This window comes from Rhinolophus sinicus, chromosome 15 (genome assembly GCF_057876585.1).
Source record: "Rhinolophus sinicus isolate RSI-liver-muscle chromosome 15, RSI-T2T, whole genome shotgun sequence".
Taxonomy (NCBI): Eukaryota; Metazoa; Chordata; class Mammalia; order Chiroptera; family Rhinolophidae; genus Rhinolophus; species Rhinolophus sinicus.
This window is the reverse complement of record NC_142515.1, coordinates 39804400-39830961: the sequence shown is the minus strand read 5'-3', so window position 1 is coordinate 39830961 and position 26562 is coordinate 39804400. Positions and strand designations below refer to the sequence as shown.

The 26562-nt window shown below is 40.0% G+C and overlaps 1 protein-coding gene across 6 annotated transcripts in view; it reads left to right on the top strand.

The window, feature by feature from the left end:
• The window catches only part of FAM13C (family with sequence similarity 13 member C), a 110204-nt gene that overhangs the window by 27786 nt on the left and 55856 nt on the right, over positions 1-26562 (top strand). For all 6 annotated transcript variants that reach the window (XM_088791993.1, XM_088791991.1, XM_074339443.2 and 3 more), the window contains one exon: positions 14530-14648. In XM_088791993.1, coding sequence (XP_088648119.1) covers positions 14530-14648 — 119 coding nt within the window. The remainder of the gene's footprint in view (positions 1-14529; positions 14649-26562) is intronic.

The window sequence follows — 26562 nt, the reverse complement described above, 5'->3', positions numbered from 1 at the left end:
TGGCTACAAAGTAATTAGACACCAGGTGAAATATATTCTCTTACGGCCTGAATTTTTTCAAACCACTGATGTCGTTGACACTTTGTACTGGGTGTTGGTTTTATTGTCAACTTTGGCCATGGTTGGATGGCAAGATGCAGAGCTTTTGACCTTCAGATCAGGTTTTGAACTAATAGGGTGATGCAGGACCCTCTCTTTCTTACAGTGACCGTGGACGCTGAGGGTGTTTCTGCATGAGAGGCCTGAACCACTGTAGCTGTGGGCGCAGAGAGAGGAGATCTGGGGCTTGTGCTGGAAGTGACCATGTTATCACTGGGGAGACAATGACAGGAACACCCAACGGAGTTCTTATCACGAGCTGAGTGAGAGGCAACCTCCCATTCTGTTTGTACTTGGATCTCAGTGAGGCCCCTAAGCCTACCCGTCTGTGCAATGACGGATAAGAGTATTCCCCATAAAGCTGTTCCAAAGATTAAATACCACATTCTTGTAAAGTACTTACTGTAATGCCTGGCACATAGTAAGAGCGCAATAATATTAGAATATTAGCTCATTAATATAGTCATTATGCCTTCATATATTGTCATAATGGAGAGAATGAAAAGTTCCTTTCCTTCTAGGAAAAGACTCCTTGTTCTGTGGTCATGGTTACCAGTATCGATCAGAACCTGTTTTATGCCTGTTTAACTTGAACAATAGCAGCAATCATTCATGCTTCTATAAGCCTCGTCGATCAGTGAGAGGAGCCCCCACACCTGCCAACACACACAGTTGTAAAACCAGATAGTTAGCAGCTCTAGTTATCATAGCTTAACTGTAGTGAGCATGCTTCTTTCTGCAAGTCAGCCAGTCAACCATATTCTCATGCTAGCTTTGCTTCTGCACTTAAAGGTCAGCGAAGGCCTAAACATTCCAGCTTTTGGAAGTCTCCCAGCCACTGAACTCAAAGGTCTCCAAACCCTCTATAAGATCAGTTCACTCACTCTTCTTGCTTGAGGAGAAAAAGTTAAAAGTGCAACTATCCCTTGCTTAGCAAGAAATAAATTTGGCTTTTTGTTCAGCTTTTTGATCCTGAGTGGAAATATCAAAAGTGGAGATGTATAAAGTGCTAAGGGATCACAAAGATGGGAGTATATGGAAGAGTTCACACAAGAGGTGATTTTTGGTCCAAGTTCTGCAATGGGAGTTATTTAAGTAGAGAAAAATTCTGGGAGCGGGGGAAGAGGCTTTCTAATTTCCTCTAATCCGAGGAAATTCACCATGAATGAAGACGTGAGTGATAATGGCAGCTGAAGAGCTGCCACCTAATTTGCCATTCCTGAACTATAGGGTGTGCAAAGGGTGGGGTGATGGAAGCTACCCTGGAACAGTCTGGAGGGGGTGGATTTTAAGGGCCTTGGATTCTGTCCCAAGGAGTTTTCCTATTCTGGTGCTTCTCAAACATTTTGCCAAGTTTCTAAGTCCTAACTGCAGAGGTGACTGAACATTTACGAGAAGAGGGAGTTTCCTTGAAATCTCCCTATAGGGGATATTTGTCGTTCCGTTTTGGCTGCCCAGCGTCTGAACTCTGTTCTGGTGCCTGGATAGTTTCCCATAGGGGGCAAAAAGCAGAATTTTTTTTTTTTCCCACCGTAGAGCTGAAAATGCCAGCTTTTTCAGTCTCCTTTTCAGCTAAGACATGGGCACAGCCTGGGGTGGGGGTGGTTACAGCAAGAGAGGAGACCTGGGCTGTGGCGGTGGCGCCCGTTGTGAGCGAGGACTGTGACTGATGCACGCTGCAGACTCTATTGCTTTTCATCAATCCGAAGATTCACTGATTCCCAACATTTTAACACCCTGAAATCAAGGTGCCCTTACAATCAATGTTGTGATAGAGTTTGATGTACAGCGTTATCTACTTTTTTCCCTTAAAAAATAAAATAATAGCATAATGGTCTTAGAGCCAGTGGCATTGGAAATGCAGTGTTCAATGCTGGCAGAAGTGACCATGTAGAACCAGTTCTGAGCATAATTTTGGCCTCATAGCCCCACATCTGGTTCTCCAGTCCTTTGGGTTATTTTATAAGCATCCCAATAAATTTACTTTTTGCTTAAGTTAGTTAGAGTTTGTTACTAATTGACGCTTAGAATCCTGACTGATATATGCAAGTCATCTTAAAAGTCTTTAGAAGGCTGCACTTCATTATTTGTTTTAATGAAAAATGCTTTCTCCCCCCACAAAATCATCACTTAGATGTCCCAAGAAACTATGCCATGTTAATGAACTCATCATTCACCAAATATTTTTTGGGAATCTCTGTGATGTTATGGAGAATGAGTCCAGTGAAAGCATGGTCCTCGTGGAGCTTTGTTTTCAATATGTGTTTTGCGGGCTTGCCTGTCCCTGCCACAGCACCTAATGCCTGACAGTCCTACCCCTAGGGAGTTGACCCCCAGGTAAGAAGCACAGTGCGGCAGTGGAGAGCTGGTAGATCCTTTAACTTCAGAAAGTGATGTGACCTGAATTGCAAACTCACTTCTTAGGGGCTTTCTTCAGTTATTCTCATCCTTATTCTCTCGGTGGAATCCTGTCTCCCATACAGGGTTTCCTGTACCATGAAGTGCTATAGAAACTAGTTTGGAGTAGGGAGCCGTGGCCTTTGGGTTTAAGATGCCAGATATCTGTCGAGCTCCAAATGCTGTTGAGTTCAAATATTCTGGGTGTTAAGCTCTTTCTTCATTCCAGATAATTTCTGGCTTTCCAAATTATAAACTTCCTCAGCATGAGTGGTACTACAATTAGTAGTTGGGTCTAATAGATCTTAGACTTTTCCCATGTCCACATAAAATTTTTTTCGTGGGTTACGTTTACTTGGAATATTCAATTCAGTCCGCATGTGTTATCTGATCTTTTTGTGTAGAAGGAAACATCCTTTCTAAATAGAGATCCCCTTTGAAGTAAAAACTTTACATAGTCTACTTGGGGCTGAAGAGTCTGATAGAAGACTTAAAAGAGATAAACAATTCTAATCACTGTTAAGTGGGAAATTAGAGACAGAGGTTGTTTGTGCAGCCTTTCGTAATACAAGGTGTAGCCTCTGGAGAGTTGGTCCTGGTTTGTGCTAACATTGTAGTTGGGGATCTCTTAAGAGGGAGTTATTATTTTACACCTTTGTGGAATCCCCCAGAGTCTAGTATCTGGAGTATTACCAAGGGCACCTAACATCAAAGACTTGGCATCTGTTAACTACTATTAAAATAGATGAGACACCATAATGCAAGCAAATGTTAGGCATTTACAGGATACAATTTTTTATGTGTCTATTCTCTTTAAATATCATAGAATAATTTTCTTGCCAGGATTTACTTTCTTACTGCTGTTAATTTATTTTTAATTTGAGACAGTGTAGTATATCACATCCCATTTTGTCTTCCATTTAATTCCAGTTATAAAATGTTTTTTTAAAGTAAGTTTCTGTGAAATTAAAATTTATCTAGGGATTCTGGTTTCTGAGATAATGTTATTTCCCTTCCTCCTTCCACTGCCTTCTGTAACCTCCCTCAAAAGAAAAAAAAAAAACCAAAACAGCAAAAACAGAACCATAGGTTTGAAGATGGAAAAGATCTGGTGTTTCTCCAAAGTCTTTAAAAGGAGGATGTTGGAATGACATGATTCTCCTGTATGTTAACTGTTCCACATATGTGAGAACATTTAGACTTTCCTTTAAGTCCTCAGTGACTGGTTCAACAGAATGAATGACTCATGTCCCTTGTTAATACAAGAACATGTTTAGAACCCGCGTGGAAAGCTATGAAACACCCTTGTCCAATACTGTGTTTTGTTCAGCACTTGGATGGAGTTCACTGTGCCATAGGAAGACCAGAAGCTTTCATTTATTCAGAATTTGTATGGAAAGGTCTGGGTTGAATTTTACATGACTATCATCCATGAAAAATTGTGAGACATCATAATAATGTAGAGAGGAGAAGCACTTAAAACTCTGATCCTTTCCAAGTGCTTAGATGCCCTCGTTTAAGAAATGTTCTTGATAAATTATGCTAATGGATGGGGAAGCAGTTTGAAAAGCTTATATACTGCAAATGTAAGCTGCTGTTAGTATTTGGCAGTTTCTTATTTATTCAGCAGAACAGCTGTTCAAGGCCCTTCCCTAGGCCAACTCTCTTAGCTTTATTCTAGTTACACAAATGAGCATGCAAGCAATGAGAAAGTGGCGTTTCAGTGAAAATATTTTGTGGTTCCTACTTTCCAGAAATTCAGCCTTGATTTTCCTTGAATGAGTCCCAATCTATAGAGATTGTGTATTGTGGAAGTGTGTGTGTGTGTGTGTGTGTGTGTGTGTGTGTGTGTTTCTCAAAACCACAAAATGCTCTCCATAGTGTCAGGCACTAGTGCTCAGTGGACGTGTTATGACTGAATGAATGAATCCACAGTATTTTGTAAGGTGCTGAAGCACTTTGAGAGAGTTGAAAAAATGCAAGACACAGACATCCTCCCTTGAGGTGCTTACATTTTAACTTGGGGGGTATAAACTAAACATCCAGATTCTGTATGTTTTCTAAAACTTAATCCAGATGTACAGGATTAAACACAGAGAGTGAGAATTCAGAAGGAGAGAGACAGACCTGTTGATGTGGCCTCAAGTTATCAGAGATGAGATTTGAGGAGAACCGCCACGGATCTATGGGATAAGGTATGGGCTGCATGTTTGTGTACCCCCCAAATTCATATATTGGAAACCTAATCCTCAGTGTGATGGTATTTGGAGATGGGGCCTTTGGGAGATGGGTTAGTGCCCTTATCAGAAAAGGCAAGAGAGAGCTTGCTTCTTTTCTCTCTGTCATATGTCAAGAAAGCATACATCTGCAAACCAGGAAGAGGGCCTTACTAAGAACTGGATTGGCTGGCCCCTTGATCTTGGATTTCTCAGAGACCAGAGCTGTGAGATACAAATTTGTATTGTTTAAGCCAGTCTACAGTATTTGTGTTATAGCATCCTGAACTGACTCAGATAGGATAAATAAGATGGGAGTAAGGCAGGCATCCCAGAATGAGGAAATTGCACTGAGAGAGCTATGGGTATCAGTTGAGGGGAAGTCAGGGTGCAGAGGGATCTCCTCAAAAGATATTTTGCATCTTGTGGTGCTCTTAGGCTTATTGATTCAATCACCCATTATTGTTATAGAAGGTAGGGAATGGGGAGGAATCTGTGTTGACTTAGCAACAAACCTAGAACTTTCTTCTTTGTTGTTGAGTGACCATCTGTTTTGCTTGTCACTATTGTCCCACAGCACTGTAGAAACTATTCAGTAAATATTTTAATAAGTTGCCACCAAGGAACCACAGAGTTTATTAATAATTAGAATTTGAAGGCCCCCTTTGCCCAGCTGCTCACTGAGTGTGGAGCTTTAAAAGTTTGAGGTTCCCTAATTCTCCTTGTTCTTGACCTTCGTGGAGAAGCTTGAGGAGCAGGGGTAATTGCTGTTATGGTAATTTTGGATTTTTCTCATGACTGTCTTGGGAATAGAAGAATAATTTGATTCTTGGTAAACTAAATAAAATAAACAAGGGAGCTTGTGAAATAAAACATTGAAGGATCTTTGAAGGCAAAGAATAACAGACTTAATTTAATAATTTCAGAAAATGACAAGGTAGAGATTTCATAGACTGGTCGTTCTCTTTCTCGCGGAAAAATGTCTAAAAGGTGGTTTTTCCTGGGAAGGTAATCCTGTATACTAAGTGGTATTTAAAGGGGCTTCAATCTCAACTCAAAAGGAGATGATTTAAAATATATATACATATTTAATTTATATTAAAATCACGGAAATTAGCACTTCTGATTCTTACAATTATGGTAATCTTTCTCGAAGTCAAAATAAGTTACTTGCTTCCGTAATAGGCTTGAGAGGCTTGTGGGTAGGGAGTACAGACGTGATGAAGGTGCCGCTTGCCTTTCCTTCGTGCCTCTGCTGTGTGGATACGACCACGTCCTAGCAGGAAGGCTTAAGCTTGTGTTGCCACATTTATAATTTCAGAAAATAACACGGTGACTCACTGCTGCAGTTGTCCCATTTGGTAATGATTTTTGATTCCTTGCTGAAAATTCTCTCTCTTTATTAATATTTGACATAAGCCAACTGTAAGAAACAGTGGCACCTATTTTAAAGAACACTTGAATATCTTCAGACTGAAGTCATGTGGCTAAGTGCACTTTTACAATTAATGAACACTTATTTAATGTTTCTTTTATTATTTTACCCGAGTTAAAATCCTTTAGCATTCCATTCAAATAAGACATAAGAGCAGATGATAAGCTTCCTCTCTGCATTTTCTTCCGGTCTCTCCTTCTTGGTGTTCTTTGAAATCTCTTTTCCATCTGCCTGTGTCTGAAATGTTTTTAAAATTAAGCATTCTTATTTTAAATTATAAAAGCAATGCATACTCGCTAAACAATTCAAGCAATAGAGTCATTTATAAATTAAGATGTCCCACAGAAACAAGTATACAATTACACACACTCATATTTGATCTTCCCCTCTGCCTCTTCCCATTGGCTCTTAATATATATATACTACTGTGCAGCCTGCTTTTTAGTTTAACAATATATTATCAGTCCTATAACTATGGGTGTTTCTCAGGGTTCTCATCCAGATTTTCTCTTTTCTCTCTGCACACTGTGAATCATGAAGTTTTAGTCACCTTCACGTTCATTCCCAAATATTCCCAGCCCTGATCTTTCTCTAGGACTCCAGCCCGTTGACTTGTCATTGCCTACGTGGGTGCCTCATGGGCACTAAGACTCAACTATCCCTGAAGGCTTCATGTCTCCATCTCTGGAAATTCATCCCATTTCCAAGCTGGGGATTTGTCATCATCTTCATTTCTTCCTCTTATTCAACCACGTCCTGTCAATCACCAGGCCTATTGTTTCCACCTCTGTCATATCTTAAACCATTAATTTTTTCTACATTTTGACTATCACCTCTGTGATGCCAATCATCCCTTGTTTGGGGCGCTCTAGTTATCTACCTGTCCCCCCTCCTAACACTCTCCCTCCTCACCTTCTAATCCATTTGCCTCACAGGCCCCAGCTCTCCACCTCTTGTGAGGCACTGTACTCCCCCAATCCATGGATTGTTTTCCTTGGAATAAAGGACAGAAAACTCTTTCCTCAATGGTTTTAGTTTTGTCATTTGACCATTTGGCAAGGAGATGGGACTCAAAGACAGATGCTGAAGATTCCAGGGACGGCCCTTCGATGCTGGTGAAGGTGCCCTTGGAGTCTTTCAGTTCGCTGCCTCTTTGGCTGCCCTCCTGCCTCTCTGGTAAGCTTCTCTTGGATGGAGCTCTGCTAATTTTGTGTTCCGAGCTCTTTGAGTTTGTTTGTCCTAATCCTTCTGAGTGGAAATTGGGGTGTGAGAGGCTCCAGAAATCCCAACATTGCTCGGGAAGAGCACCACACTGCTTGTGCGGCACCATACTTGCCCCAAATCCATGGATTGTTTTCCCTTGAATAAAGGACATAAAACTCGTTACTAAAAGTTTTAGTTTGGTCATTTGACATTTGACAAGTAAACTTGGGATGTTGAAACAGAGTGAAAAGAACTGAATTTGGATTTTAAAGACTGGAGTTAGGATCTGAGTTCTGTAGCTCAATGGAATGATACAGTGTGGTCGTATTTTACACAATTTTAAATTAAATGTTGAATATAAAGTATAAGTCTCAATGCAAACAATTTGAAATAATGCAATTCCCCCCAAATTTATCAAGATTTGCATAAGTTCTAAGATCTTCAGGCCTATTGAAATATAAGCTGTGTTTATTTTATTGAAATATTTCCACGTTAGCTGGTGAACAGAAATACCCAATATCTTCTGTCATGGGAATAGTCTGAAGAGACATAAATTTCAGACAGATTTTGCAGGGTCTTCAGGAAGCCATTTCTTGCATAAAAGACAATCTTTCTGGCCTTGGTAAGCCATCAGTTTTGTCTTCACTTGATTATTCTCACTGGGGAAAACTGATAAAGACTAAATCCACCCTCTAATTTTAAATGAGGAAATAGAGGTTAAAACTATGTAGTTTAGTGCCTGGTACAGATCAGGCACTCAGTGAACGCTACTTGATTTGACAAATGGATAAGATAGACAACATAACTTGAATGTTTCTTTTCTACTAGAAATGCTTACAATTGTAAGCAGTAAACTAGGGGGGAATTGCTGTATTATAGATAAGGAAATAGGATCGGATAAGATACTAATTTGTGGATATGTGTGGATTTTGGACCTATGCCTGTCTTCCTCCATGGTTTATTTTATTTCTGTGTTGAAACAATGATTAAGGTAGGCAGAAATTATTTAAAAAATAGTCTGAAGAAACAGTTCTCTTGGTTTCCTATTTCTTAAAGGGCCAGAATATTTTAAACACAGGCTTAGCTTTATTGCGCTTCACAGATGTTGTGTGTTTTACAAATAGAAGGCAGGCCCCTCCACCAGCAAAAGGTCACTAACTGCTTTATGAAGACACTCACTTTATTGAGGTGGTCTGGAACTGAACCTACAGTATTTCCAAGGAATGCCTGTAATAAACAGATACATAATTTTTAAAGGAAATTTAAATCACCTTTTTGAGGGTCTCCTTTCTTCAAATCATTAAATGAATGTGATACTCCAATACTTATTTTTGTCAGGGGTAAAGGTCTTTAAAATCCCCACATTCAAATGGACTTTAAGTCACTTTTACAGATATATGCAGGTTTAAGTTAAAAGGAACACTAGAATGATACAGGATAGGGTAGATTTACAACACTTCCCCTTATTTATCCTAAGAGCTGAATATATATAGATATATATCTATATATATAGATATCTATCTATCTATCTATCTATCTATCTATCTATCTATCTATCTATCTATCTATCTATCTATCTATCTATCTGTATCTGTATCTGTATATGTAGGGACAGAGTCCCAGAGAGCAGTTTCCAGGCTCTCGACCTCATGTGGAAAGGTGCTGGCTTGGGTAATAGACGGCCATCAGCTGTGACTGATTGGCCGTCAGCTGTAACCAGGTAGCCATTAGCCACTAATATAACTGCCGTGGCTACAGTTAGCAAGCGTGGTTAGCAAGCAGATTATGGCTTGCGGATCGTGTTGATCCTACGTCCTGTGTCTCGCCAGGAAACCAGCGAGACTGGGGTTCAGGAAAACCCCTTGTTGGGGTACAGGCGGATGTTTGCTTTTGTGTTGCGACCAGCCACCACCGAGAATATAGCGGTATGACTCCCCCTACCTATGGCTCTATGGTTCGGTTGTTATTCCTTTTTGGCCTCACCATATCCTGCGTTCTTGTGCGAGGAGTGGGAGCTGAGTCCCTGCATTACTATATATATATATACATATAGTTTCATATATGTATAGTTTCATATATATATATATATATATATATATATATATATATATATATAGTGTGTGTGTGTGTGTGTATATATATATATGTATGTATATATGTATATATATGTGTGTGTATGTATGTGTATATATATATATGATTATATATATATACTTTTCTGAACTATGGAGATATGAGATATATTGAGTAGTAATGAGAGTCTTGGGAAGAACATGGTCTCATAAATGCAAGGCATTGTTATTAGCAATGGAGTGATTAGTTATAAAACCATTTAAAAATTTAAGTCAGCAGTTGAAGAAAATAAAATTTTATCAGTTTTGGAATAGAAATTTTATCAGTTTGGAATAGGTAAAATCTTAAGATGAGAAGATGAAAAAAAATTAATGTTTTGGTTGACCATATCTTAGAAGGAAAACTTCAAGGATGTGTGTATCTTTGAAACCTAAAGGTAACACGATTTGCACAAGCTGGAGCAGATGGGCAAGAACTGGGATTAGGATGGAAAATTCTTTCCTTTCTTCTGGGTCATGCATCTGTATGTACTGGGGATCTTGGAAGGGCCTGAAAGTAGGGGCCATGTTGTTGAATCAAAAGTAAATTCTCTAGTTGAATGTAAACTATAAATGTATAGGATCAAGGGATGTAAAGTACAGCAGAGGGACTATATATAGTCAGTGGTATTGTAATAACTGTACGATGTCAGATGGGCAGTGGACTTTGTGAGGGATGTAAATGTCTGATTAGTATGTTGTTTTGTACACTTGAAGCTAATAAAAACAAAACAACTAAATTCTCTGAAGTTCTACAAAGAGTCAGCTGAACTCACTAAAATCCCAATAAGGACAAAATGTATTTCACCATTTTTGCTTGGGGGCAGCTAATTTTTCCTTAACTCAGCTGTGATTTTGAGCCTCTCAACATAGTATGTTCTCTCTTGTCATCTTGCGTACTCTCCTAGCCTCTGCTCATGAATCAGAAAATAACCTAAATAACTTTTGTTTTATGGGCAGCTTTCTTATGAAATATCTTAGAGTTTAGTCAACTTGATTACTCTTGCATATGGCAGAGAATTCGCAAATCACTCCACTGAGGCTGGACTTGAAATACATGCGAGCAGAGGTCAAAAGGTGGAGGAGGATGTTGGGAGCAGGAAAAGACTTAGGATGACTCTTCATGGCCAGATGGCAAGAAGACAAGCCTGGAGGATAGGGTCTTAGCTTCTCCTATCTTTATTCACCTTGGTCAGCTTGGACCTGCCCATTTGATATATGCATTAATACATAAGGAAACAAGCTAGAGTCTGCCTTCTTACACTTTAGTCTTTGTCAAACATTAGATTTTAAAATTTCTTTAATGGCAGGGATGTTGTATTCACTTTTAGATAACCCCCTTAACTATCAACATTCTTGGTATGTAGTAGGTGATTTCTTTTTCAGTAAAAATAGATCTTAATTATTTTAAGATAAACACCCTGCTTTAATGTTCTATAATTTTTTAGCTGTCTGTTATAGTAGATTCCGAAAAAAAGAAAAGATACAATAAGGCTTAAATGGACAAAGGTGGTCACATATTTTCTTTACTTCCTGTCCAGATGTTGTCAACTTGGGTGAGGGGATGGGGAGAACACGTTAACTCTCAACCATCCACAAGTACATTATCTATTATAAGGACTTCCTTTGGCAGCCCTACTTAACTGTGTCACTAGCCAGGTGGTGGAGTTCAACTTGAATATAGATGGGAGCTCACCAAGGGGCTGAGTCCTACTTTCTCAATTGTGTGGCTAAATCTCTGTTATAGAACCAGATAAATAGGATGATTATTGTCCTATTTTGTATTTTTTCTTTATATCCTTACACATAAATGATTGCCAGCAACACAATACTTTTGAGAGCTGCTGTTCTATTAATTCAATAAGCGTGGTTTGCCCTTACTGTTTGCCTTCCCCCTTTGAGGGAAAGCATGAAATTATTTTTAGAAACTGGGGCAAATAGGGATTGCGGTTTTCTCACCTATTTCCTATGAGGTATTGAGCCTTCCAGATTAGACTCTTGAAGTTGCTTTTTCTGATGTGTGCTCCTGACAAGACTTCTTTTGGTCCCTCACAGTACCTTCCTTTACTGGGCAGGCTCTGTAATTCCTTGATGCTAACACACATAGCTTTTCACACTTTCACCTTTCTCATACCTGAGTGCACCTTAAAATTGATGGATGCATATGAGGTGGCATTATTTTTTTTCCTGAAAAGCTGTTATTTAATCAAACTGATGGTGGATTTTATAATTGATGGTATCTTAGAAGAGAGGAACGGTAGTGGTATTTTAGTTATTTATAGCTGTGTAACAAATAACCCTAAAACTTAAAATAAATAATAATTTATTCTCAGGGTTTCTGTGGATCAAGAATTCATTTAAGGTACAATAGGGAAGTCTTGTCTGTGCTCCATGATGTCTGGGGCCTCCGCTGGAAGACATGTACCCTCCAAGTTAGAATCATCTGAAGGCTTATTGATTCCCATGTGGGCTTTGCTGGGGCTATTGGTTCATATAGGGTTATTCCATGAAGAGCTAATGGAGAGGAAGGGACTAAATTGAAAATCTTGATTCTTTTTATTATGAACAACTGAACTTCCAAACTCATAGGAGCTTCAGCATGCAGAACTTTCTTGGGATTTTCTGAGAGGCTGGATTTAGGTTCTGATCTCAGGGGTTTTAGAAATCAGCACTTTGGAGCATGACCTAACATTTTGTCATTGAAAAGGGCAGCATCTGTCATTACAATTAAGCCTGTAGTTTGTATCAGAGTGTGCTCTATCGGTTAGTATTCGGGACAACTTATACCAAACTCCTTACGTACTCTTCCCCAACTCTCCCTACCCTCTTGAAATTTTAAATTCTTAGTGGGCACAAGAAGCATAGTCGGCAATGCCATTTTTTTCCATCATTTGAATAGGGTTGATTATCAGCTGTCCCCAAATACTCCTTATCTACCCATGCCAAAGAAATGTTCTCTTGTTGCAATGCCTTGAGATCTCTGACTTGAGCAGATTAAGGCAGCACTTTCTACAGAGCCCCTCTTGTTCATCTCTAAAATAAATTGTAAAATCCAGGAGTTTGTGGTCTCTAACCCTTCTCAATCCCTTGTGGGTTTGAAGGATTAGATAAAATACTATCTTTGAAAAAACAAACAAACAAAAAACTCTACTCTTTTCTAAAAGGCTAAAGTTTTAATCAAATGGAAATTTCTGGTTTAAATGTTTTAAAGATTAGAAGGGCCATTTCTTTAGACCTGCAAATATTGAAGCTTCTAAATCTGATGTTTACAGTAATATCATTATTTATATAGAAACTTCAAATAAGCATTCTACCATAAAAAATAGTTTTGTTTTTGCTGAACTCTTCCCTAACATTAGTTTCAGAATATTGGGCTTTCAGGGGATTTTTATAAAAGGAATATTATCATTATCAATAGCTCTTCCCACCTACTGTGTGCCTTTAGCTGGCAGGCACTGAAAGGGCTTCTAATGAAAGGGCTTGTTCAACCTTGTGAGCTGAAAGTGTCGGTCTCATTTTACAGACAAGAAAACTGAGGTCTACTTAGCAAGTAGCAAGCAGAACTATCTTGCTCAAAAACTACTGTTGGGGGAAACTTGGCCAGTATTTGGGTAGCTGTAGGATTTTTCACAGCAGCTACTAAGTCTAGGGAACTAGTGCTACTAATGGAACCTGCCATGTGGAGTGCATTTCTGCCTGTTGTTGGAGGTTTAGAAAAGTGGAATTAAAGAAAGGATCTTGGTAGGTCTAACTCATTGCTTTTCCTCAGCTCTGCTTCCCCTCCCAATTTTAGCGCTATTATAGAAAAACATCCACATAATTTTGTTTTAGAAGCTTGTAATGACTGTTTGACAACTAGCCCCCCAGCAGATTATTCTAGTATTTTGGAAAAAGACTTCTGAGACACCTCACATATTGGCACTCGTACTAACTTCAATTTACCCCTAACTGAGGGGCTTCATCTATATTGCCACTACAGTATACTGCACAAACCCAAACTCACTGTATCCCTTGAATATTTTGACTGCGTGATTGTCGCCATCTGCATTTACCGAATTTCTCACTGATTTTGGTTTTAGTATTTCATTTATCAGGTAAAGAGGGACTAATTCAATCTAAGGGAAATTGGTCAGAGGTTTGTCCTGGTTCAAAGACTGTGGCTCAGTGGTTCAACTGCTGAGCGCATGTAGATCTTTCGGTTTTGGTGTGTATCCTTGTGTTGAATCCAGATTCATTTTCGATTGGGTGTGCTTATGACATTCTCTACAGAGTTAGCATTCTGGAACTTTTCTAAATTAATGAATACACTGTATCATGGGATGACCAGTGTAGTTATTTCTTTGGATGCAGTGTAGCTAATGGCAAGAGTGTGTGTGTGTGTGTGTGTGTGTGTGTGTGTGTGTGTAAGAGAGACAGAGAAAGACAGAGAGAGAGAGAATGCTTGGGATTTGGAATTGATAAGAATGAGTTGTTCCTTAGTTTTCTGATTAACTTAAATTTCTTACTACAGGAATAATGTATGTTTATTGTAGAAAACAGATGAATCCCAAAAAGAAAAAAAATAAAGGGAATGTCATCTCAGAGTTAGTCACTGTTAAGACTTTGGTTCATATTTTTCAAATCTGTGTGTGTCTGTGTGTGTGTGTGTGTGTGTGTGTGCGCGCGCGTACACATGTGAACATTCATACATATGGTTGTTTTTGCAGAAATAAGCCTGTACTGTAAATATTATTCTAGAAATTATATTTTCAGATCCATTCATTCAATACTCTTCTATAATACCATTTTTGATGTCTGCAAAATTTTTATGGTATGACTATATCATATCTTTTGAACGTTAGGTTTTTTATTTTTCCTTTTTCTTTATTCTGTTATCTTGAAGCAACTGACCGATAGAAAGAGGCTTTTAGAATTTAAGGTCACTCGTAAGTTCCCTTCCCCCACTACAATCAGTAGAGTATGTTGTATATTGCTGCTCCCCTGTCCTGAGACCTACCCACCAGCCAGAGAACACTGTGGAACTGACTGCAGCTGATGGCTCATCTACTTTTGCTGTTTCTTCTTGCAGGAGACAGAACATGTGGCGTCCAGCCAGTTGGAGTGTCGGGGGAGAGCAGGAACGCCAGCTCACGAGAGTCCACAAAACCACACGTTCAGGGGCCAAGAAACAGTGCGGCTTCAACCAAGGTGGGAGCTTTGGTGTCAGAAGTTGCACTGTGCCTCGGGTGCATTTCCCTCTGCTTGCCATCCCCACACAAGAGTCAAGTCTTCCTGACTTTTGTTGGCATTCCTTATAGTCTGAGAAGCTGCTGAAAGGGGCCTAGAACGAGTATTATTGAGTCTGAGTTTAAGAGAAATGTAAATAACCTACTTTCTGTATCTTTAGTTTGAAGAGAATGAGTTTTAAGGCTCAGAGAGGACTGATGACAGTCCTGCCCTTGGAGAGAAATGCTGATTTCCTTTTGTCTTCTCATTCCATGCCAGAGATGATTAGGTTTTCCTCCATGATGATGTTGGTAGTGATAGTGTAGACATCAAGCCAGTTGCTTTTCATATATGCATATTATCTCATATAGCCATCATCACTTCCTCATAAAGTGGGTATTCATGGCCCCATTTTATGGAGGAGGAACCTGAGACTGAGAGACGTGAAGGTGTTTTCTTGCTGTTGCCCAAATGAAAAGGGCTGAGCCAGAATTTGAACCCACAAATGTCTGATTATTGCCTAACAGATGTGGTTCTCTGCTGATCTAGGTGGCGTAGTTAGGCCCTGAAGTAACCCAGGCTGGCCTTGCTGGTCGGCGAGACCTGCTGGAGACAGCCATAGGTCAAGGGCAAGGACAGCAAGGTTGGCATGGTATTCTGATGGGAGCCTGGCATTGCAGCTGTCTATGCAAAGTCTCTTCTGGAAATAAACAGAAGAAAGAATTCAACTGCTAGTTGTGTCAGATGTCTTTGTAGGATCTTGTGTACAGTGTAACCGTAGCCCTGACTCAGTGGAAAGGGAGTGCTGGGCTTCTGAGCATGACCTTTAGAAGGTTTTTTTTCTAAGGTAGCAGAGTCTAAATGAATCAACAACTCCAGAGAAGGTCGTGTTACGTAATTATGCTTTAAAATACCCAACAGACTAAATTTAGAATCATAGAACCCCCAAAGATTGGAAGGAACCCCAAAAGTAAGGTGATCCACTATCAAGTTAGATTCATGGGCACCTTTTCTCACCCTCCTCACAAGTTGCCGTCTCTTGTCTGTCTATTCTTACTTGACTTCAGGTCAGGTAAAATGCAACTTTGTCCTTTCTCTGCTGATGAGGACATCCTTCCTATTTGAGACTTTATTTCAATAAAGCTGTTTGAGGTTGACTAGATCAATTTAGGCAGTGACCCTGTCTCCCCCTACCGGACTGGTGACTCCCTGTCTCCACACAAATAAGGCCAACTACTTTCATTGTATATTTTTTTTTAAAAAAAGTAAAAACAAAAAGGGGGTGGGGGGACAAAACAAAACTAACGAAAAATGAAACTAAATCATTCTTATTTGTGTATGGAATACATGGTGGCTTTTTGGCGTGACTATTCCACAGAGGCTGATGGGGAAAAATGATATCAGCAATTAACCTTCTCAAAGATGCTTGATATTTGGTAAACTTAAAACCATTTTATATTCTATTTCAATGGGGAAAGGAAATGGTGATATTACTGTTAATCAGAGGGCAAGTCAGAAATTAAATAGCATTATGTGTTGGGAATCATTCACATATGGTCAGTAAGATTAAGAGTATTGAATTAGAATCCCCCTGATGAGGTAATACATAGAAAAGCAAGGCTTACATCTGGGGATGAGGAGTTAGTTTTATTCCTATGCTCAGAGATCTATGGCACCTTTCCTCAGAAACAAAGAGATGCACATACACACAATAGTGTGTGTCCAATTTTAGGAGGTTCCTAGACCTCCTCTGCGTGTCAGGATAAAAGAACCAGAGGGAAGGTTAGCTGGTTACCTTCCTCCTTAAGTTAGGCTTGTCTTTCAACAGATTGGCCACTTATTGCAAAGGCAGATCTGGTCTCTCTTCCTCCACACTTAAGTAAACCTCCACAGGACCCCAAATACCTTGTTGTTTTCTTTTTCCCTCTAGCCCCCATGCGCTAGTCTGACAGGGTCTGCCAGAACTCCAGAATATTCATGCACCAGTGTGAACAACCAAGGATGTGGTGTTAAGATGCAGATCAGGAGCTACGTTAGGCCAGTTATGTCTGGTACTAGTAGATTTAGTGTTTTGACTGGGCTGGTAACCTTTAAACTACAGTTATTTGTCACAACCATGGTGGCGTCATCCAGGGACATTCTAATGGAACTTAAAAAAAAAAAAAAATGTCTCAAAATATTGTAGGGATTATGAAATCTGATGAACTGGTGAAATGAGATCTGAGGCTAAAAACAACTTTGAGTCAGGTAGCTCACATTCCTGATAACCTTCCCCTTCCGTTCTATGTCAGCATATGGCCAGGTTCAGGCATATCATGCCCAATAGGATCTTGATAGAGACATGATACTGTAATAGGACACGCCAGACCTGGGTCCGGCTCAAAGTGGGGAAAGAAGCCAGACCAAATCTCAGCAGGTGTAAAATGCCACCTGCTTGGGGATGGGGAAAGAATGTTATTAGCATAATGAACAATTTGAGAAAGGGGAGAGACATCTTTCTGCAGCATGGAGCAGTCTAGAGAGTGACAGGTGTCTCACATCCATGTCATTTAAGTGAGACTTAAAGGAGTAGTCTTCAGAGAATGAATCCATCCGTGTAGAAATGATATTTTGGAGCTGATTATGTCATGGGGTGGACATTGATCTTTCCATGCATGCCAAAGAGAAATAGCTCCATACCTTCAGCTCTAGGAGCATGTTGTATTCTCAGCTCTTCTGAGCACAAGAAGCCTTTATCTATGTCTGTGGATGAGCTTCAGGGAGAACTAGAAATGTTTTTGCCGAAGTTTGGGTGTATGTATACATATTGGTTTACAGAGGCTACTGTAACAAATGAGTATAAACCTGTGGCTTAACATAAATGTATAACCTTAAGATTCTTTAGGATAGATACCCAACATGGGTCTCACTGGGCTAAAAAATCAAGGTGACAGCAGGCCTGGATTCCTTTCTGGAGGCTCTAGGGGAGAATCAATCCATTTCCTTGCCTTTTTGTTGCCAGAGGTTGCCTAACATTCCTTGGCTCAGGGCTCCTCCATTTTTAAAACTAGCAACGTTGTATCTCTCTGAGCAATCATCCATAGTCTCCCTCTGACCACGGCTGGGAAAGATTTTCTGATTTTAAGGATTCATGTGACTCCATTGGGCCTACTCAGATAACCCACGATGATCTCCCTATCTCAAGGTCCTTAATCACATCTGCAGAACTCCTTTGGTCATGTAAGATAACATGTGAAGGGGGCAGGGGAGAAGGACATGGATATCTTTGGCATTCTGCTTATTACATATGTTTATTCTGCCTATTACATATATGTTTATTTTTCCAGGGTAAACCTCTAACGCATTTATCAGAATCTCATATGATACTCATGACTCCAAAAAAGGTTTGGAACCACTGTCCGAACTTCTTACTACCTCCAAGGTTGCTGGCTCTTCTGAATTCCCTCAACAGAGCCAACTTCAAATATCAATGTAGCCCCCTCCATCTTCTTTCTTTGCATCCCTCCTCCTATTTACCATGCCCCCCTCACCCCTACATTATATTTTTTTGCTAAAGAATATGACAAAGTGAGGTACAATATGACACAGATACAGTGCCCACCTCAGAGATCTCACATCTGGGTGTATCTAGGGTAGAAATATATTTGGCTTTAGGATATTCTGATTCAAAATTTTAAAATCAGAAGGTTTTACAGATTTTTGGCAATCTTTTGTGAAATCTGAAGATGGGGTAACCCAGAGCCTTCATTCTCACAAGGAAACAATTAGCTGGAGCTGAGGAGCAGCTCTCCATTTTGTCGCAATTTCCACCGAGATCTCCCCAGTGGTTTGTACTCTTTGTCTGGTATTTGTCTTACAGGTATTTGTCTTACAGGTATTTGATTAATAAAACCTGCTTCAATCCTTTTCTTCCCAGCAACTGCTCATCCTGGGGGCTCTAGCTGCCTGGAGCTAAGCCCTAATAAGGTGATGCCTGATAAGGTCTTAATGCCTTCTTTTCCAAGATGGTGTGTTTACATTTTAACTTGGATTATTATCAGTACATCTGAGTGGAAGGGTTGCATATTACACTGCTCTGGCATGCTTCTCAGTACCTGGAGCGTTTCAAAACATGTAAAATTATAGAACTGCATTTAGTTAGAGCAAGAATGAAACCTCAATACTCATTTAACTCAACCTTCTCATTTTCTGGTTTAACACTCAGTGAGGCTGTGATTTGCTTGAGCCCTCACTCCCCTTGTAATAGAACCAAGACAAACACCATCAATCTGTTTAGAGCAGTCACTTGATGAATATGTATCAGTTTGATTGATTTTTATAGCTAAAGCCAGTGTTTTATGAAACCCTCAGATATGACAAAGGGGAATTTATGAATGTAAGAGAATACTAATGAAGTTGGGGACTTCTTTCCCAGCTAAATAAGTTCACTTTTGAGAGTTATTAACTCACTTGTGTTTAAAATATTAAAATTTATAGCAGCATTAAATCTTTAATGTCATTGAGATCTTGCCTGTATAAACAGGAGCTCTTCAGTAGCGTTTTGTTACTACTAATTAAGTCAGTGGTTACATTCGTGAATTGGAGTTCATGAGCCTCTTCATCTAGGGGTCCCCAGTTCAAGGGGGTTGAAGATTGGGGTATTAGTAAGGATAATGGCCTTTGATGGCTTTGACTATTTTTGTGACATTCCACGTGAAAGAAAAAGCATTGTTACTCTATGGAAAGAGGAAGTGTTGCTGGCAGCCACTTTCCCATGGGGGATAAATCCTTTTATCTTTGGTTTTTGAGATAGAGACCTTGTGTGTATTTTAATAGCTAATTGTTTTCTTATTTAAATATTGTTCGTAGAAGTAAGCAGTCTTAATGAGTTCTGCTGAAAAGAGAAAAAATGAGTAAGAGTGAGCACCCAGAGGTATTTAATATGAAAGACAAGGTCTGCCTTCTGAACTGTACCAGAGTTCTGCACGCTGCCAGCATGTTCTTCTTTCTCATTAGTGTGCTCTTAAGGTTTCTGTTCTTGCCTTTTTTTCAAGGGGGGAAGGAGAGAGCAGGGGATGAAAACAAATAGCTTGTCTTGACAATGTTTTGAGATTCTCTGGTATACAGCTGGGTAATGAGTACGTTCTGGAATAGCTTACTTTGCTTATACTGCATAGGAAGGGAGCCATATAGTGAGGGCTGTCCTTCATCCCCCCATCCTGTCTCCACCTCCACGGGCGCAGAAACAATCTGGTTTTTGAAATGGAAAGCACATTCAAATTCTCATGTCTATCAGGTGACCTTGGTCACTTGACTCAAATCCCTAAGTCCCCTCCTCTAACAAGAGCTTGGGTCAGATGATTTCTACAGCCCTTTCTGAGTCTTACACTGAAAATGCTCAACTCTCTAGATGTTTAAAGGATTAGACACGGAAAGACTTCAGCTTAATACAAGCTCTTGTAGTCACAGATAAAAATGATTGCCCCCTCCTTGCTTGTTGTTTTGTTTTTAGAAAACAAAAAAAATCCCACAAATCTTTGAACTGCTGTTTTACAAAGAGCCCACACTTGAATATTCTGGGAATGAACCCTCCCGCCACACTTGGTCACTTGATAAATTGTTAGCACTTTCATTGGACAATGATTGGGCATAAAGATAAAAGGGAAACTCAGATATTCTCTTATTTGAAAAATAAGAAAGTAAGTGAAACATGGTTATATTGGAAAATACAGAAAACTCCCAGGGAATAAAAATGTCTTGTAATCTTACCACCCAGATGTAACCCTTGTTACCAATGAAGTGTACATTTTTATGTTGTTGTTGTTTTCACGTAGGCATGAAAAAGAATTGTGTCTGAAAGGGCTTCCGGATGCATTAGGGTTTGAATCTGTTAGAAGCACAGTTTATTTCAAGCAGGCCCCAGAGTATAAAGCTAGATCAGAATGCATTCTGACTATACAATCTTTACACATAAGCTGTATAATAGAGGAGTGGATTAATTTTCACAAGGCTGGTGAGCTCATTTATGGCTAAGGTGAACAAATTTGATGTTCCATAATAACTAGTCTAACATATAATTTTCTATAAGAAACCTATTTATGAATTTTGGTGTGATGATAGCCCGGTGTTAGAAATAATATTTCGAGAAGATCGAACAAAAAGCTTTGTATTTCACATCTCAATGTCTTGGCAAGCTTCCTGACCTAACTTGGAATAGACTTAAGAGGGAAATGTCAATAGTGATTATAGGGGACAGAATGTGTGTAAACTTAAATCTAATGTGGAACTTTGATGAGCTGGTTACCTGTTTAGTGAGGCCACAGGAATGAGGCTATTCTTCAGCTTACTCTTCACCTTCCCAATGAGGTGATGGCTACTCCAGTGCTTCTGCCATAGCGTTCGTCAAGAGGTTATCCCTTTTCAGGACTTATGTTAAATACTACACACACGGCATATATAGTGACATACATAGCTCTCACCCACCCCCCTCTATATTTTTTCTTTTACCCTTAACCAATGCTAGATAAAAACATTTTTTTGGATTTTTTTCATATATAGTCATTGTATGATGATATATATATATATATATATGTGTATGTGTATATATATATATATATATATATACATATATATATATACATATATATATATATATATATATACATATATGTATATACATATATACATATATATATGAAATCTTAGAGACACATTTCTGTGTAACTTTTTTGTCCTACTTAATGTATTTTTCCATATTAGGAAATATTCTAAAATATGAATGGCTGCGAAATATTCCATTCTGTGGGTAGACCATCATTTATTTAACTAATTCCAAATTATTGGCAGTTTTGGTTACTGCTAGGATTTATATTTGTAGACATTGTATGTTCTACGAATCATTTAAAGATATTTTTATGTATATCCATTATAGTTTCCTTGGTTTGTACTTAAGGGTAAAAGCTGTCTAGGCATCGGATTTGAAATGGTTAACTGAAATCTTTAAGATATAAATTTCCCAGTTATTTGATCACAGAAGAAGATAAAGATACAATGGATAATTGATAACTTTGAGAGCCAGTTGGAAAGTCATGTGGCTGGGTTTCTGTATGTGATGAAATCATAGGATAGTGGTTCTGGGTGGAACTTTTGAACAATTCAATCCAGTCCCCTCCTTCCTACTTGTATATTCTAGATATTTCTGATTCATCCACTAGCCCTCATAGTTTTCTGGTTCAGATTATGCTGAGGGCAGAGTGCCTCTGGCTCTAACATTCCCAGAGGACATTTGGAAGTCATGTGAGGTGTGAAGCAATTCTTTGTTGCGTGAGACTGCCCCATACATCTCAGGGCCTCCGGCAGCTTTGCTTCTAGCCTGCCAAATGCCAGCAGGCACCCCCAGCCTCTGACCCAGTCACAAAGGGCCCCAAATTTCCTAAATGCTCTCTAGGGATGTACCGCCATGCCCTGGACAAATACCAATCTGCATGATTGATATTTAAAACTGTGTTTTATGAGAGTCTTTATTAACATGGGCAACTGTTTATGATTTATTTATATGTGCAAAAAAGCAAATACATAACGCTATTACAGTGTGGTTCTATTTTTGCTTACTGTATAATTATGTACAGAAGTATACACTGGAGGACGAAAGTCAATATTTTATTGGTGATTACTTTCAGGTGGGATGATTGTGGGTGATTTAAAAATGTTCTTTGTGTTTTTGTTTTCCAAAATTTCCCCCATTGAGCCCTTATTAAGTTTTTAAATGAGAAAATTGTGTATAAATGAAAAAAGATAGTACACACTGCTCAGGATATGGAACCATAATACATTTGTTAAAATCTCTGCAATCATATTAAGAAAGAAATTTCATTTTCTCTGTTTTTTTATTTTTATTATTATTATTTTTTTTATTTTGAACTGTCTTATCTCAGTTTGAGGTAGACGGGAATATTAGGAGAGTGTTTGGAGAGAATGGATTTATTTTTAATTTTTGTGAACTGGAGGAAAATTAAGAGACATTTTCAATGGCACCTGTGGCTTTTATAGTTGGGATTAGCGGGGATAAGATAGGAAATAGGAAAGGTGACTTTTACAGGCCAGGTGATGCTTAAAACCAGCAGTTGTGTCCTAAGCACCTCTTCCTTTGAGTGTTTTATTCCGGGGATAAAGGCTGAAGAAACAAAGTTTCTTCTCATGCCCTTTGAGCAGAACAAGGCTCTCAGGGATCCAATAGCACAGAGTTCTTCTTACCAAGATGGACCCTATGACCCTGCAGGTGCCAGGGATAAAGGAAATAGCAGGGCCCACTCAAAAGAGGTCGGGGTCCAAGAGGAGAAAGGTTGAGCAGGGGTGGAAGTAGAAACAAGGTCAACTTTCAAAGGCTTCTTATACGATGCCTTAAATTTAACACCTACATAAACAAATAATTCTGACCACTCCCAACGTATTGGATGAATCCAAACACACATAATGGAGCCCTTGGGATGTGCATGTGGAGGGCTAGTTCCCCTCGGGACAGGGAGGGTGTTGTCAGAAGTAGATCAGGGATAAAATGTGCTGAGCGGAGGAAATCAGTACAGTGTTGGAGTGACTTGGAGGCATGGGAACAAGTTGAAACTGATGGGAGAAGAGAATTAAGAACCAGTGTGAAGGGAAGAAAGTGTCTGGGTGCCTGGTCAAATGTGAGTGAGACAAAAGCATGGGAGGGGGCCAGGCCCCTCTGATTTAACCTCTGATCATTAATTCATCCTTGCCCTTCAGACCAACACTGACCCAGGTTTTATTCATCTTGCGCCAAGACTATCTCAGTCTTTGTGTTGAAGGCATGTATAGCATTTGTTGTTTGCTTCAAGATGAAATGAGACTCTTAACTAGCATATGTACTCCAGGAACAGCAAGTACAGAGGTGCTGGCTTTCTCAAGACATAGGCAGTGGTCTGTAAAGCTGGAGTACAGTGAATTGCAGAGGGAATGTGTCAGGTAATGTCAGGGAGGTTGGCAGTGGCCAGATTGCTCAGGGCCTGGGAGCCGGGGTGTGGATTTCGGATTGTGTCCCAAGTACAGAGAGAAGCCATTGGAGGTTATAAACAGGCGAATGACACGCTCAGACTTTACATCTTTAAAAGACCACTCTAGGTAGTGTGTGTTGTGGGGAAATAGGAAGACATCTTGGAGGCTGATGCTTCATCTATGCAGGTGATGGTGGCAACGAAGATGGCAGGAATAGGAGAGATGAGGATAGAAGACTTCGTGACTTTTTCCTTTTGGGAGAGAAAGAAAACCTTTACTAAGACACACAGCGTTGAGGCTTGTTTAATATTAATGTCTACTCCAGTCCTCTGTGCTTTTTTTTCTAATTTTCCTTGTTTCTAGAGCCATCCTGATTCATGCTTTAAAGGTTAAAGTGTTGGAAGGCTGGGTATCAGATGTAATATCACAGTGCCCAGTGCAATAAGTATTTAATATTCATCAAATGGTCACTTGTCATTCAAATTAGCCAATCTCCTACCCTCCCCCCGCCCCCGTCCACCATTACCTGTGATCCCCTGTATCCTTCACTCCATCTATCCCTGAACTAAATCTTTGTATGTGTATTATTTTTACTCTGTCCTGGGCTGTAAGCTCCAGAGAGACACATCTACTTTGTTACATTGCTCACTTTCTTACGTTAGGTTCCTTCAGAAAGCCGAGCCTCAAAGGAGGCCTTAACTAGGGAGGTGACCCTGGGAAGCAGGAAATAGAGAAGGAGGAAAAGCTGACAGCAGGTGTGTCATTGAACTCTCTTGGTGACTGCAATTAGTCCCCGGGGACCTCTCTGAGCAACTATATAGGATGTTCTCAGATGTATCCCTCTGAAAATTGGGTGCTGCAGTGTTTATCCACAAAAATGCCCTCTCCGTCACCTTCTGGGGAGGTTACTCCCCCATACTTCCGGGCTGAGGGAGAGAGCTCTGCCTGGCAAAAACCTTGAGGCAGAAGAGTGAAGAGTCTTGGCAGGTGCTTCAGGAGGGATAATGCAAGTGGGCAGAACTGTCCACAGAGCTGACGCATCTGCGACAACCACTCTGCCTCCTGGCTGAGCACTGCCTGGCACAGCAGTCGGTGTCTAATAATAATTTATTAAGTGAATGCAGTAAATGAGATGATGCAAGCAAAGTGCTTTGTATCCTGCTCAGCAAACCAGGTGCTGCCATTATTATTAATAAAAAAGGTATTATTAGGACCTCACCTCCCATTAAATCCCCTGTCCTCAATATCCCTTCCCAAACTCTTCGTTTCTGGTTCACAGGGTGTTTTGAGCCATACATGTGAGTAGTCCTTTCCTATGCCAGTCCTGATGCTAGCCTTGGGGACCCGACTCAGTGCTCACCCATTCTCTGGCACGACATGGTTCTGGCTGTTTCTGGGCTCTGGTATAGCCCACCAAGATGAGGAGCGGTATCTACTCCAGCGCAGCTGGACTGCCTTGTGTTTGGACTTTCTCATAGAGTCTCCAGGGTTACAGCCCTTCCCTCTTCTGAAATGCATCCCCTGCGAGGCCAGGCCAGGTCACTCCTGTACTCGCACAAGTCCCTCACCTGTGCCCTTTAGCCACTGGTGTCGTCCTAGGTGGTTGGGCCTGGACCTTTAGGATAATGTTTCCCAATTAGGAATCCCCTGGAGTGCTTGTTACATATACATTACCAGTCCTCTCCTTGGGAAATTCTGATTCAGTCAGTGTGCAGCTCTTTAATAATACTGGTTAATTGCAATCTTCAGAGAAGTATAAGGTGGGAAGTGAGGTGGGGCTCGTGCTCTAGCTCCTGGGAGGTGTTCGGTGTTCTCATTCTAGCCATGACATCCTTCACCCCTCTGGGAGTCTACTGACCTGTACAGTAGGTACATTGGATTGGAAAGTCAGTTCATGAACATCTCTTGAATTCTAGTTCTGTTTTCTGTCAGTAGTCTCTTTGGGAGTCGTTTTAAACTCTGTGCCTCCGTTTCTTTATCTTTGAAGTTGGCTGCCCAATATTTAACCTTGGTCCTTTAGCATAGACATTTGGGAAAACCCAGTAAGAGGATGTCTTTAATAGAGCTTAGACTCCCTAGAGAAAGGAACTTTATGTTTACTGGTGTTGAGGGTTGTTATTGTTGCTAATAATATTACTGGAATTTATTGACATCTTGTCAGGGTCTGCCTATAGAGCTGTTGTTTGTTCATAGAGAATGTTTTGCTCAGAGGGTTGTCCTCTTGGGATATACCTTTTGTTTTCAAAAGACTTTCAGGAAACAACAGTCGTACAGCCAGCTGACAGCCATCCGGGTATACATAGTGCATTCCATGTTGCTTTCCAATACACAGGCTCCATCTAATGCAGTAGAATTTCTGGAACTCTTAGTTGTGATCCATGGTATGCAATGCTTGGCTTTAAGGTTCTGACTCTATATATGAAGCCCTCTGGAAAGTGTATTGAATGCTCTCCTTTTACTCTCTCTGCCCAGATTTTAGTTAGAAAGACACTTGCTAATTTTTAGCAGGTCTCCTCAGGGAAGAAATGTATCTGCTTGTGGCAATGAGAGTCATCCATTCTGCCCATCTTGCTGGCACGCTACAGTTGGAGGAGGAAGCATGAGTTTTATCATAATCATTGCACACACTCAGGCATATACCAGAATTAGCACATGTGAGTGTCTACTATGTGCCAGATGCTAGGACTAGCCTTAGAATAAAATGTTAAGCAAGACTGATTGGTCTCTGTCCCACGGAGCTTACCATCATGAGAAAGAGGCAAATCAAATAATTATATGAATACATGGTTAGGGACTGAGACATGTTACACAGCTGATGGAGACGACATATACAGTAAGACATAAAAGGGAAACCTTGTTGGTCTCATACATGATATCTAAAGGATGGATGAGATGAGACAGTGGA